This window comes from Malaclemys terrapin, chromosome 8 (assembly GCF_027887155.1).
Source record: "Malaclemys terrapin pileata isolate rMalTer1 chromosome 8, rMalTer1.hap1, whole genome shotgun sequence".
NCBI lineage: Eukaryota > Metazoa > Chordata > Testudines > Emydidae > Malaclemys > Malaclemys terrapin.
In genome coordinates, this window is record NC_071512.1 from 37,358,754 (window position 1) to 37,373,184 (window position 14,431).

General features: G+C 49.2%; 1 protein-coding gene across 2 annotated transcripts; it reads right to left on the reverse strand.

Annotated features, from left to right (window-relative positions):
- Positions 1–2,536: 2,536 nt before the first annotated feature.
- On the reverse strand, positions 2,537–14,396 carry LOC128841621 (histidine--tRNA ligase, cytoplasmic-like). Of its 2 annotated transcripts, XM_054036843.1 has the most exons (13): positions 13,942–14,393; positions 12,156–12,245; positions 11,053–11,172; positions 10,568–10,663; positions 9,413–9,538; positions 7,932–8,039; positions 7,580–7,678; positions 6,823–6,916; positions 6,316–6,443; positions 5,991–6,233; positions 4,914–5,030; positions 4,094–4,240; positions 2,537–3,601 (listed from the first exon to the last, which is right to left on the reverse strand). In XM_054036843.1, exons 1-13 carry the CDS (start codon positions 14,050–14,052, stop codon positions 3,545–3,547), a joined length of 1,536 nt encoding a protein of 511 aa, XP_053892818.1. In that variant the 5' UTR covers positions 14,053–14,393; the 3' UTR covers positions 2,537–3,544. The 2 variants fall into 2 exon arrangements, with proteins under 2 accessions (XP_053892818.1, XP_053892819.1); XM_054036844.1 differs by lacking the exon at positions 10,568–10,663 and having other exon boundaries at positions 13,942–14,396.
- Positions 14,397–14,431: the final 35 nt, after the last annotated feature.

A 14,431-nucleotide genomic window follows, 5' to 3' on the forward strand; every position in this document is an offset into this window, starting at 1 on the left:
CTAAATATGAGTCAACAGTGTGATGCTGTTGCAAAAAAAGCAAACATGATTCTGGGATGCATTAACAGGTGTGTTGTGAGCAAGACACGAGAAGTCATTCTTCCGCTCTACTCTGCTCTGGTTAGGCCTCAGCTGGAGTATTGTGTCCAGTTCTGGGCGCCGCATTTTAAAAAAGATGTGGAGAAACTGGAAAGGGTCCAAAGAAGAGCAACAAGAATGATTAAAGGTCTTGAGAACATGACCTATGAAGGAAGGCTGAAAGAATTGGGTTTGTTTAGTTTGGAAAAGAGAAGACTGAGAGGGGACATGATAGCAGTTTTCAGGTATATAAAAGGGTGTCATAAGGAGGAGGGAGAGAACTTGTTCACCTTAGCCTCTAAGGATAGAACCAGAAACAATGGGTTTAAACTGCAGCAAGGGAGGTCTAGATTGGACATTAGGAAAAAGTTCCTAACTGTCAGGGTGGTTAAACACTGGAACAAATTGCCTAGGGAGGTTGTGGAATCTCCGTCTCTGGAGATATTTAAGAGTAGGTTAGATAAATGTCTATTAGGGATGGTCTAGGCAGTATTTGGTCCTGCCATGCGGGCAGGGGACTGGACTCGATGACCTCTCGAGGTCCCTTCCAGTCCTAGAATCTATGAATCTATGAATCTATATGTGCCCTATGCTCCTCTCTCTCCCTGCCAGTGTAGTATCAGAGTCCATAGGAAACCTACTATGGTATTTTTACACTTTGCTTTCAGAGTAGAAATGTGCTTTAAACTTAGTTTTTATATATCTTTTCTACATAAAAGCTAAAACTTAACACACAACTAAGCAGCTTACATTAGTCATGGATTAGGAAAGCCTTGTCTGTCATTACTTGGTTTTCTTTACTTGGCTTAGAAAAGCCCCTTGCCTTCTTTTTCTGATATTTCTGCCACTTTCTGTAGGAAAACCTCTCATTTAATGAATTTCAATGGAGCAGAGGTATATTCTTATTCCACTCCTCCCCCACTTGTCTCTAGTGATGGGTTTTGGATGTTGCCCCCATGACCATTTTAGATATTACATATGTAGGAGACAAATACTTGTGTGCATAACTTTGGTGCTGATAGCCTGGCTGCCTGGAGCTGGACTCTCACTCTGCCCGGAGCTGACAGCCTCAGTTTTCAGCATTGGGTAGCCAGTTTGTGCTGTCAGCACTCCATGCTGCCCCCCTGACTTAAGGACACACACCACTAGCAGAAGGAGAGTAGTGGAGACATGAAAAACTGCAGTAATTACTGCAGTGGCTATAAGTCGACCTAACATTGGTCAATTTAATCGTGTAGTGTAGACAAGGCCTTTATTTGGGTTGATTCCACCCCCCACCTCCACTGGGGTTACCAGGCCTTGCTCTCACAGATCAAAACACTGAGCAGAATGCAAGGACAGGAGGACACCCCTGGAGATTGCTGTGTGTGTGGAAAACTAGACCTCTCAGGGTCCTCATCACAAAGATGGTTAGACAAGAGGCATGAAATGGGTGTGTAGACTTTTTAGTTGCTTTAATCCTTTTCACTGACTGCTTTGTTCCCAGGGCTAAATAAACAATACTTTTGGCTTTAAAAAGGCTGTTCTGGGTCACTGAATGAGCTCCTGGTAATAAGCTCTCAGCAGGAAGAACTGCAGGTATCCAAACCCAGTTGGACATGCAGTGTAAGAACTGCTAGTGCCCCATACCCAGTTTGAGAGTGAGAGTCACGATTCCACCTTAAGAGAGATGTGGGCACAAACCCTGAGACTCGAGAAGGGGTGTCCTCAGAGATCAGAGGTGGGACAGAGCCTCAGGGAGCCCTGAGCCATAACAGGCCTTGTCTACAGAATAACTTTTTGTTTCTGAGATCTAGAGTTTGAAATTTTACACAGTTATACCAGTATAAAACTGATCTAGGCACTCTTTTCTCAGTAGAGTACCCTTATATCTCCTGGGAAGTGTTATAAGATAAAGTCACTCTTACAGTTGAATAATAATGTCCACAAGGGGTGGGTGAGATGGAAATTTTACTTGTATAGCTGCTAAGGCTTTCCCAGGTAGATAAGCTCCTCAGGGTGAAAGTGCTAAATGGGCTTTTCTCTCCTCCACAAGTGCTTGGAGACCTGTGACTGCTAGAAGATGGGATGGCTCACTGAAAAAAATTGTCCTGTTCTGCTTGCTCCCTCGGAAGCATCTGGCACCAGCCACTGTCACAAGATGGGATACTGGGCTAGATAGACCATTGGTCTGACCCTGTAGGGCGATTCTTAGGTAAGGGCCGTAGAAACATCAGAACTTGGAACAGCCCATTATTCCAGTGACTGCTGTGCTCTACTGTTCACTGTTTCACACATTTGAAAATAGTCTTGCCTTTCAAAAAAAAAAAAAAAAGCTATTCTGTTCTAGCAAGCTAGGGAAGCTACCCTTTATAACCAACAAAAAGAAAATCCCAGTTGGGAACTCACAAAAGTAGCTATAACTTAGGCATAGCACATTGCTGACTTCAGCTAGACCTGTAAACAGCAGTCAAACATCCTCAGCAACCCACAGTATTTTATTTACATCATTTATCCATGTTTGCATGGAAACCAAAGTCTCAGCTCATCCACAGCCTCATTCACTTTAGACAGAACCATTGGAAAAGAGACTAGATCACTAAAATGGGGTCATTTCCTGGGAGGAGGAATGTAACTACTGTACAGCACTAGGCCAACAGCCCAGCCCAGGCACAAAATGGGAATATCATGTCCAATCTCCCAATGACATGTGGGGATACTGAAGAGCATTCTTGAAGCATAGTTCATGTGTATCCTGGACAGTAGTGGTACTCCCATCCCGCTGAGCAGGGAAAGAGAAATTTCCTAGTTCAGCTCCATGACTGGGGGTGGGGAAAGGGAGCCCCACAGATGGGGACTGACCTTCCAGTGATTCATAGCTGCCTCGCACAGGTGAAGGGCAGATAGATTCTAAGGACAAGTTTCCATGGAGGTTCTGGATACATGAGGATGCTCACAAGGCCACCCGCAGCAAGCCTGAACATAGCAAATTGCTGAGTCAACTTGTAAAGGCATCTGGGCATTGTACAGGACCTGGCAGGTGTGAATTCCTTCAAGATAGTGCAGAGTTAATTTGCTAAGGCCTAGGTCATTGCAAGGGAATCTGCCTTATTGCAAATGTAGGAGCTCTGCTTTGACCAATGAGCTTGCTACCATAATACAAACACATTAAAACAGACCCACTCCTCATGCTACTTAACCTGAGAGGTCTAACCAATGGTAATCTGCCCTATGCCTTTAAAATGTGTCCGCTCCCTACACAGTGAGATGTTGTACCAAGTCATAAGACTGATGGGGCAAGATTAATCTCAGTGCAGCAGGCGGTGGCCAGCCTTCAGCCCGATCAGCACTGCCCAGATCCTCATGGAATCATGGCCTGGCAGTGCCATGTTACTGGCCTAGGAACTCCAGTGCATCGCATGGCTGGAAACAATCAAGATGGCAGGAAATAGGTCTAGTGAGTCAAGCTGCTGTGCACAGAAAGGCTCTAGGACTCCAACCTTCTCCTGATTTCCTCAGCAAGCTTCTCCCTAGGGATATTGACCTGCACAACAAACAAGAAGGAACTGGTCAAAGCAATAGAACTGTCTCATGGGAAGTGCCACAAGCACCCAATGATATCAAGATGCCCACTTACCCCTTGCAGCCACCCAGACCTGTCTTCTGCCATCCCTCAAACACTCCTCTCCATGAACTCCTGCTGGAAGCACCACCCCATAAAAATGCATCCCCTGACCAAGGAGAGACTTGTGGAAGAAGTGATGATTAGGAACTTCCTGTTCCACACCCCTGAGGGACAGGATTTGACTGCTCAGCAGAGAGCTTTAGTGATCTGTAACTCTGAGGAAGGTTCGCTGTGGACTTAGACCAGTTTGTAAAGAGGATTCAATCTGTACCGGAGCCTGGTTAACTCTAGTGATCTGCGATGCAAGCAAGAGCTCCCAAAGAGGCCCTAATAGCCAGGGAGAGTGTTGTCTAGAAGGGAGGCAGCCTTTGGATCCCCTATCCCATCCACAATATCCAAGGACATCCTAACCTCTTCCCTGCTAGCTACGACTCGTAGTTTGACGACTCCATCTTTCAGCTCCTGCTCTCCTATGATGGCTGTGAGAGGGATTCCCGTGTCTTCACAATACTGCAGCTGGTTCAACAGCTTGGGGTTCTTCTTATACAGCATCTCTGCCTAGAAGGGGCGGCAATGTGGTTGTGTTCAAGAGCTTACACAGAATAGGAAGTGACAAAACCTACCCAGTTCTAACTCATTGCTAGGACTGGCTGGAAATTCGCCTATAGTTTTCTGGTGTAGAATGCAGATTAGTTGAAATCTAAACATTTTGTGGAGGTGGTTTGATTTTGGCTAAGCTCCAGCAGGACCAAGGCAAGTTTTGAAACCGACCTGCTAGGCAGGTTTTCCTACCAGCTGGCCTGCCTTGTGGGCTACCAATTCTTTTGCAGCCTACATAGCAAGCTGACAGTTCCCCTTCAACCTGCTGGGTGGAATTTCATCTGGAAATGATCAAAATTGTGATTTTTTGGGGGTTCTGTTTTAGGAGGTTTTGAAATTTGGGGGTTTTGTTCCAAATTTGCACTAAACCAAATTTTGAAATTCCAAATGCCTCCAGGAAACAGAATTACCATTCTCCTCACAGCTCTAGACATGAGCACAGAGTCTCCTGGGACAGATGGTTGCAGCAGGCTCAGTACCAGTAGCTGCCTTTCTCCGTCAGAGCCAAACAACAAAGAGATTGGCGAGTCTGGGCTTGCTGTGCCACTTCTCCCTGGAGACTCCCTCTCCCCCCATTCTAAGGGCTGGCTTTGAGAAGCACAACTAGGCCAGTCCAATTGCCCAGTCTTACCTTGATCCCAGAATCCCACAGCTCAGAGATGAGTTTCAGTTTCACATCAAGGAAGTTCTTCTGGGGGGTTGCCACCAGCACTTGCGTCTCAGTCGTCCGGATCTTCTCCTTAGAAGCCTGGGAGCAGGAACAGAGTTGTGAATGAAACATATGGAAACATCCTATTGCTCGTGAAGACACATGCTCCAAGGCATCTGACGGTTGCTCCTCACCCACCCCTTGTACCTATTACTGGAGAATGCCACCATTTTCTTAACACAGGCTATATAGGGAGATTACATGAAAAACAACACCAACAACAAAACCCCACCAAATTGTGTTCAAATAATGTAATTTTGCAAAGTCAAGCTTGTGCAACCTTAATTTATCTGCCTTGGGCACATGCATCACGACTCTGGATTTCATTATGTACTATTTTTTCCACAGGATCCCTGCCTCATTCTGAGCACACACTGGACTTGCTCTGGGGATAAGGCAGCTGTTCAATAATTTTTTTGAGCGTCACCAGACAATGAGTTGCCTCCGTCTTATTTACCACACATCACCCCAACCCTAAACTAAATAGAGAATTACTAATTTCCTCATGGGTTTTCCCACCATCTATCATAGTAGTATGAAGCTCACAACCATTTAGTTAATTATCTTCATGACGCCCTGGGAGACAAGTATTTTACAGATGGAAAAGCAAGGCACAGGGAGATTAAGGCCAAAACGAGGATGCCAATTTACAAACAGGGAAATTGACAGAAAAGCAGCTTGGTCCAAGCTTCAGCTAAGGAGTGGAAGAGCCCAGAATAGAACTCAAGACCTCCTACGTCCGAGCCCTACCGTAGTGAAAATTCTAATTCAAGTGATATGCCCAGGAAACCTGTAGCAGAGGATTCAGATCTCCTGCATTTCATTCAACCACAAGCCCATCCTTTCTTTTACTGCAGTCCCATGCCTCATCTGCTACAGATCTTCCAATTTCTACAACAAATGTGTCAGGTATCCTACAGACAGTGGCCACCTTACCTGCACCCCCTGGTTGGTTCCCACAGCTGAGGGCCATTCTGTGTACTTGTGAGTGGCACTCACCTCCAACTCCTGCTCCATGATGGAGAAGAGCCGCTCGATTCCGATGCTGACTCCCACACAGGGCACCTTCCGCCCCTTGGGGTCGAACATCCCCACCAGCTCGTCGTAGCGGCCGCCTCCAGCTACGCTGCCCATGCTGACTGGCTCCTCCCTGTGAGCGTTCAGAGGCTGCAGCACGACGGCCTCGTAGATCACCCCAGTGTAATAATCCAGACCCCGCGCCAGGCTCAGGTCGAAGGAGATCTGCAGGACAGGAGGGGAATCCCATTACCAGGCACAACAAATGATCCAGCCAGGCCTGGGTCAGTATCCCTCCACCACTCACCTTATCTGCGATGCCAAACAGGGTCAGGTACTCAAACAGCAGCTTCATGTCTCCCAGCCCCTCCCGGGCCAGCTTGTTCTGGGACAGCTTAGGGTCCTGGACCAGCTGCTCAATCAGACCCAGCCCACCTGCAGAAATGACACACAACTTAAATATACCAGGGAGGGCGACGTGGCCAAGCTCCTATGGACTCACTCCACCCAGCCTGGGTCACACCTACCTGCTCACTCCTTCAGCCTTGTGCATCTCTATCTCCTTCCCAGGGGATACTGACCATGCATCCCACCTGGGACACCCAGGCTGCAAGTCAGCTAAACATCTGGGGAACAACCCCCCCCCCCCCCCACACACACACACACACCAGTTGTGTCGTCCCCCCACCCCCACCATGCAGAGACCAAGGAAGTTGGAATAGCTGCTGGGAAGGTGAAGTGACCCACATGGACTCTCAGCTCGCCTGGGTGAGGCTGGACAGGGAACCAAGTCTCACAGCTCCACAGAACTCACCATGCAGTCGAACGTATTCCCCGATGCGATCTGCAGCCTCTGGCGAGAGACCTTTCTCTCCAACCATCTCATTCTTCACATCCTCCCATGTTGCCTGGGGTGGAGGAGATGAGAACATTAATCACAGCTTCCCTGGCTGAATCTGTTGCTCCTGGGAATGCAAAATCCCTTCCCCAGCTTCCCCCTCCACACCAATGCTACCCCATGGATTCAGAACACACCCTGAGGAAACTGCAGGAAAGGGGAGACCATTGCCTGGTGACTAATCCAGTTAGAGATCTCCCATTTCTAACCTTCCCAGAAGAATTAACAATAGGTTTCACTCTCATTTGGTGCCTTCATTCTAAACTCTCAAAGCTCTTTATTAATGAGTTAGGACCAGATCCTCAAAAGGTATTTGAGAGTTAGGTGCCTACTTATTTCACTGGAAGTTAGCATACCTTTTGAGGATCAGAGCCCTAATCCCTCCAAATCCCTGGAGAGGCAGGAATTCTTATCCCCATTTTACAGATGGGAAAGCACAGGCACAGAGAGCGGATGCAACTTGCCCAAGGACAGAATCCAAACTTCCTGGCACTTGGGAGAGCCATGGAGAATGTCAGCTATGAAAATCCTGCTTCAGATGGGTGTTTCCATCCTATGCATTTGGAGATGGATCACAGTCCTCCCACCAGAGCATACACAGCTGAGGGCTAGGGCAGTGCTAGGCAGCAGTCAGTGTCTGCCAGCCAGGGCTGGGAAATCCGCAGAGCATTACCTTGTTCAGTTTGTCCACGGTAGAGCAAGTGCTATGGAACAGGCTGTCTGGAATGCCACATACCGCAAACACTCCATTCAAAATGCGCCGGTCGTTGACCTGGGGGTGGGAAGCAGAGTCACTCTAAAGCGGATCCCAACAGAGCCTCCTAGTAAGATTGAATCACTTCCACTTGGTTTCTATATTGCTCCAGAGATCCGTGAAGCAGCTGTAGTCAAAATCCCCCCATGTCTTCCTTCAGAGGTTCTCTTGTATGCGGGGCACACCAGAGTGGGGGGATGGGTGGGAGGGCAGGCACATTCTTGCCTGGGCAGACTTGTAACTTTATTAAACCAATGGGCTATAGTTTTACCTTAATGAGAAAGTCTCCGAGCTGCAACATGCTCAGGATCTCATGCACGATCTTCAGACACTCAGCATCAGGAATCATAGGGTCAAAGTGGCCGGCGATGTCAAAATCCTGGGGTACAGGAAGAGGCAGTGAGAATCCAGGCAGTGTAACCCAGCTGGGACACCCTGGCAACAATCAGGGTCCCCAGACACACAGCTCCCTATGCTGCACCCCGTTCCCTGTACCCCAAGGGGAGCCCAGGCCTGTTGTTCAGAGACCTGTACTCTAAGCTGTCCAAGGTAATAGAAGTCCATCTCAGCCTGTTACAGAAAGCCATTGTTTATGAAAGTTAGCACAAGTTGGAGGCAACCAGACTAAGATAAACTGGACTGTTTAAGTTAAACCACTGTGCTAAGAGAACTGTAAAGTTCCTGGTAAAGAGGGGGATAGGACGGGACATATGGACTGGAAGGTGCGAGCTTTACCATCATGGTTGCCACCCCCACCATCTCCTGGGATCCACCAGGACACCACTGGGCCTTCATAAACCTGATGCTGAGACAGGGCCTGATCAGATTGGGCCAGAGAGAGGGAACAGATGACATCGCTGTCTCCACCCGGAATGTGAGATTTGCATTCGTGCCGTCACCCTCCCTCATGTGTCATTTTCCTTCCTCACCTTATTTCTTCTCTCTCCTCTCCCTTTCCTTTTTCTGTCTAAAGAGTCTGACTTAGCCTGCCAAGACAACACCATCTTTTGCAACACTGCTTTGAGCCTGTGACCAGAGAAGCAAGGTAAAAGCAATGCCTTCAACAGCCCAATGCTGGTACAAGTTTGCCAGGACTCTGAGTGTGCTGGGTCTGATTTTCACCAGCAGTGAGGTTGCAAATGAAAATCAGCACCCAGGACAGAAGCAGCATTTTCTACTTTTGCAATTCTGTTTTCTCCCCTTGGGTGTTTGTCTTCTTTTCTCTTAAAGAAACAGGAGTGGACTTCAACAACAGTTCCAGCCCATCTTAACTAACTTTTTCTCTTTTCCCCCAAAAAGACGGTTAGTAACATATTTCTTTCATCTAACAGACTTTTAGATAGGGGGTTCCCCTGTTCATACTCTACAGCTAAAGGGAATAAGGGATATTGTTAAGCCTGACTGAATACTTTGCATTTCAAATGCATTAACTGTTTTTCCTTCTTTTCCTGTATTTTTAATAAAAGGTTAAAAAGACTGGTAATGGTGGTTGTTACAATGGGAGTCACAAAACCTTGGACCACACTTAACTGTTTGATGTTGTAACAGTAAAAAGGGTTTCACTGCATCTTATCTGTGAGACACCCCCCTTTTCAGCACAAAAGGCCCCAGACACACATGGAGCCCTCTTCCTCCCTGTCCTGTTCCCCATGCTTTGTGGGGAGCCAGAACTCCAGACCCCACACAGGGAATCCTGGGCCCAGACACACAGCTCCCCGCGGCATGGAGAGCACTCAGGCTGCCGGTACTCACACACTGGTAGAACTCCCTGTAGCGGCCCCTCGTCATGGCCGGATTATCCCGTCTGTAAACTTTGGCAATGTGGTAGCGCTTAATGTTGGTGATTTTGTTCATTGCCAAATAACGAGCAAAGGGCACCTGAGCACAAAGGGTTAAGGGTGGAACGTAAGAAGACTCTCCTGTGGCCTGGAGAGTCCAGAGCCAGCATTCAGCCCAATTATCACTCTACAGACAGCTGCTGGGCCAGTACAACACAACCCCACAGCAAAGCCTATGCTGAAGGTCACCTGCAAACTGTGGCCACCTGTCCTAATGGACAGTAAAATCTCAGTCCCTATGAGCGCATCTTCTTAGAAATCACACCATGTTAACAGCCAGAACAAACAGCCTCATTGGTGGGTCATTTGAATAGATGTTGCGGTCCTTTGCTGCTATGATACAAACTGGGATTACATATATAATACAGTGACAGATTAAAGGCCAGAGATAAGGGAGCAAAGATGCTTTCAGGTGAAATTTTAAACAGAGTTGCAGTCAGTAAAGCACGGAGGTCCTGGATGGATGACCATTAGGCAACAGTAACAAAGGAAACGGCTCTTTCACTGAGAATAGGGAGGTTGTGTGAAGAGTCAGAAAGGAGGCTATACCAGATGAGCACAGGCAGATGGGGAAGGGAGTAGAGAGAGAAGGTTCAATGTCCAGGGAATACACTGGAGCAAGCCCATGGACGGTTTCTATGTACAGACCCTGAAGTCACCCGGGAGCTAGTTTTGAGGATGGGGTGATGTAGGCACCATTCTGAGTGTCTAGTGGTGAGTAATAATTCTCCATGTGCTGGAGTCGGAAAGGCTGGGACTTGAGCTGATCCTAGAGAAGGAGCTACAGTAGTCTAGGTGGGAGGGATGGAAGTTTGGATGAGGATGAGTCAAGACAGAGGTGTCCATGGGCAATGGCATGGAGGCAGTTACAGGTAGGCTTGGAAACACTGAGGAGGAATGGGATGAATGTATACAAAGTGGAATTAGCATGCATGTTCCTCCCCAGCTAGGAGGAGGTGACAGAGACTCCAGCATGTCTCACCTCCACCCCATGCACTCTTGCTTAAGAAACACCAGCAACCCCTGGATGAGGTGGTGCTTCCCAAGGTCTGGGACTCTGGCAGGATACAGTCAGGTCGTAGCGAAGAGACAGCAGCTCTCCCCCCTGGTCTTTCAGGTCATAGATGAGCTTTGAGTCCTCCCCATACTTCCCCATCAGAGTTTCCTACAGAAAAGCAAGACAACTGTGTCAGGCAAGAGAGGACGCGCTCCAGAAGCAGAAAGCAGGAGTAAGAAGCCTCTAGAAAGAAAGCAGGGAGAATCCTTGAGCCTGATTTTAGAGGTGATCAGTTGGATCTAACCCCAGTCAGATGATCTAATCCCCTCCAGCTTTACCACAGAAGCTCACTTGCCACAGGAGCTGTTCACAGCTGAGTTCTTAGGGCATCTGCCCTTCAGGTCACAATTAAAGTAGCTACTGCCACTTAAAATGCACCCAATAATTTCAGGGGGCATAAAGCCACAAACCTATGGATCACATCTGACTCAGGGATCAGCGCCTCCAGCAGCACAACTTCCCCCTCCCAGATGTCACGTCGCAGCCCCTACCCTCACCTTCAGCTCAAACACAGGGGTGTCAATGACCTCAGCCCCATGGCGCTTGAAGCAGCTGATGATGGTGTTGAAGACTCTCTCCCGGATGGCCATTTGCTTGGGGCTGTAGTCCCTGGTGCCCTGAGAGCCCAAACCAACGGAAAGTGCGTGAGAAATCTTAAAAGTGAAGAATTATACCCACCATCCTGCAACAGTAAAAACATCCAATATCTAAACTGTTCCCAGTTCCTGTGGCTGCTCAAAGCTCTGAGCCCAAAAGTTTGGCGCTATAACAAGGGTCAGCTAGGCCTAGAATAATGGAAGTTGATGATCCATTGGACCTACTGCTGTTTGAAACACTAGGGAACTTTTAGTGCACAGGGTCCACATGAGCAGTTGGCATGTGGCATGCTGGAGCATTGTAGATTTATGCCCCCATTTGTCATGCACTAATTCCTCGTTTAGATATGCCCTTCGGCATAAGAGTCAATTGGGAAGAGGGAACAGAATGGGAAAAGGAGGAAGAGCCTTAGGCTTGAGAGCATAGGTGCCAACTTTCCCCCATGCCAGTCGGTGCTTTTGCCCCTCCCGCCCTACCCCCATTCCAACCCCTTCCCCAAAGTCCCCACCCCAACTCTGCCCCTCCCTGCCCCTATTGGACACCTTCCGCAAATCCCGGCCCTGGCTTCGCCTCTTCCCCGAGCGTGCCGCGTTCCCCCTCCCTCCCAGCGCTTCATGCGCAAAACAGCTGTTTCGCGGCACAAGCGCTGGGAGCCATGGGGGAAAAGCGGGCATGCGGTGTACCCAGGGGAGAAGGCGGAGGTGAGCTGGTACGGGGGGCAGGGCGGGGAGGGGAGCTCCTGGTGGGAGCTAAGCACCCACCAATTTTTCCCCATGGGTGCTCCAGCCCCGGAGCACCCACAGAGTTGGCGCCTATGCTTGAGAGGCTGGAGCTGAGGAAAAACTGCACCCTACCATAAAGAGCAGGATAACAAGCAGGAAAGGGGCAGTTTGTTTCAGTGGTGGGAACACCTAAGCCCTATGGCAGTAGAGATGGGGTGGGGTAACCAGGAGAGGAAGCAACCCATGAGAGACCCAGCTGCCTGAAGGAGGTGGGGAATTACCTTGGGGGTTTTCAGAATGAAGTTCTTTTTCCCCTCATCAGTTCCCAGCTGTGCCTTTGGCTGCTGGAGCTTTACCACACCCTCTGCCACCTGGGGACAGAGAAAAGGCTTTGATAAATGGAGTAGGACACTGACCCCCGAGTGTCTGTCTGATGTCAATTCAACTGGTGGACCTACAAGGCCTGCAGGAGGTTTCCTTAGTTTCTAACAGCTCCACTATAAGGAGGTGGCAGTTACCTTTGGGGTTTTGAGAATCAAGTTCTTCCCCCTTATCAGTTCCCAATCTGATTTCCTTCCCCAGACCTGAAGAAGAGCTCTCTGTAACTTGAATGCTTGTACCCTCCAACAACTGAAGTTGGTCCAATAAAAGATATAATTATCTCACCCACCTTGTCTCTCTAATATCCTGGGACCGACACGGCTACAATAATACTGCAAATAACAGCTCCACTGTAATTCAAGTCCTTGCTTTTCCTAGTTTTTCTTGCATTTGACATTTTAAATGTTAGCAGGACAGCCAATGGATTCTTAACAGCCCATTAGCGTGCATAGGAATCTGGGAGCCATTGACACCCACTGACTACAGAGTAGAAAATATAGTTGTTTGTTTTGGCTTTTCAGATAAATTAGAAGGCTCCCAAATCTGAATTATCATCACTTTCTATCCAGCCAGAAAAATCCCTGCCAGAACTACTGGACAGTCTGCAGGGAGCCTGCAACAGGTGGACTCCAAACTTTGCCCATCAGAGGGCTGCACTGGCAACTTGCCTGGGATCTGCTGCCTTCATCTAACCCAGTCCTTTAGTCGGGATCAAGATAGAGCAGGGGTAGGCAATCTATGGCACGCGTGCCGACCTGATTTTCAGAGGCGCTCACAGTGCCCGGGTCCTGGCCACTGTTCCGGGGGGTTCTGCATTTTAATTTAATTTTAAATGAAGCTTCTTAAACATTTTTAACACCTTATTTACTTGACATACAACAATAGTTTAGTTATATATTATAGACTTATAGAAAGAGACCTTCTAAAAACGTTAAAATGTATTACTGGCATGCGAAACCTTAAATTAGAGTGAATAAATGAAAACTCGGCACACAACTTCTGAAAGGTTGCAGACCCCTGAAATAGATCCTCACACACTGGAACCTCTAGTCTGTGCTGACTGTCCGTTTGTACTCAGGGAACACCCTGGTAATAACACTTAGGCTAGGTCTACACTACGCGCCTGAATCGGCGGGTAGAAATCGACCTCTCGGGGATCGATTTATCGCGTCCCAAATCGATCCCCGAATCGACGCTCTTACTCCACCAGAGGAGGTGGGAGTAAGCGCCGTCGACAGGAAGCCGCAGAAGTCGATTTTGCCGCCGTCCTTACAGCGGGGTAAGTCGGCTGCAATACGTCGAATTCAGCTACGCTATTCACGTAGCTGAATTTGCGTATCTTAAATCGACTCCCCCCTGTAGTGTAGATGTACCCTTAGTGTTAACATAGCACTTAACACCTTGAAAGTCAGTTGGACACATTAATTACTTCATTCACACACAACACTCCGGGAGATGCTTTCGCCATCAATAAAGATGGAAACAGAACTTAGGTTAGGATCCAGGTGCCAGCCCCATGCAGCTCACTGCTTCTCTACAGCTTCGTGGGCTCTGCCTGGCTTAGGCTCCGACCTCCCCCATCTCCTCCCAGGACTCAGAGCCCGTCTGAAAGACAAAGCGGTGTCCGCTGGAAGCGGACGGACCCTCGGGGCTGGAGCAGGGCCCGCCACCCGGAGCGGGCCTCACCTGGTTTTGGGGGTGGGCAGCAAAGGCTCGCCGGGCGCAGGACGGTGTCAGGTGCTGGCCCCCAAAGGGCACCCGGCAGCCCCCCGCAGCGAGGGGGCGCAGCCAGTTCATGGCTCAGGAGGTAGCTGGATCCCGCAGACCGCTGTTCGAAGGCTCCTGGCTAGAACTCGCCCCGGCCTTGCGCTGGGTGTGGGGAGACCCGAGGCTACGCAGCCGGGAGCGGGGGCAAGACACGCGTGCGGGGCTGGGGCAGGCACCTCAGCGCCCCGGCCCCAGCGAGCTCCGCAGGGCCACAAGCTGACCGGGAGCCCCCGGGGGAGGCAGGAGCAGCGCTGGGGCCAGGGACACTCTTCTGCACTGACACCCTGCCTGGAGAATTCAGCCTCATTGCAGCCATAGAGTCTCAGGACCTACAGTGCGTTTCCGCAGAACTAGAGCGTCCCGGAGCCAACCGGACAGAGCTGTTCCGGGTCACCACCGGGGAAGACTA

Excerpts from the sequence above, each read along its gene's own strand:
- LOC128841621 (XM_054036843.1), bottom strand. The coding sequence starts at position 14,052 with ATGAACTGGCTGCGCCCCCTCGCTGCGGGGGGCTGCCGGGTGCCCTTT. Across the intron at positions 5,031-5,990 it reads TCATGGAGCAGGAGTTGGAG|GCTTCTAAGGAGAAGATCCG; the intron begins GTGAGTGCCACT and ends TCCTGCTCCCAG. Across the intron at positions 4,241-4,913 it reads TGTGGGATTCTGGGATCAAG|GCAGAGATGCTGTATAAGAA; the intron begins GTAAGACTGGGC and ends CGCCCCTTCTAG.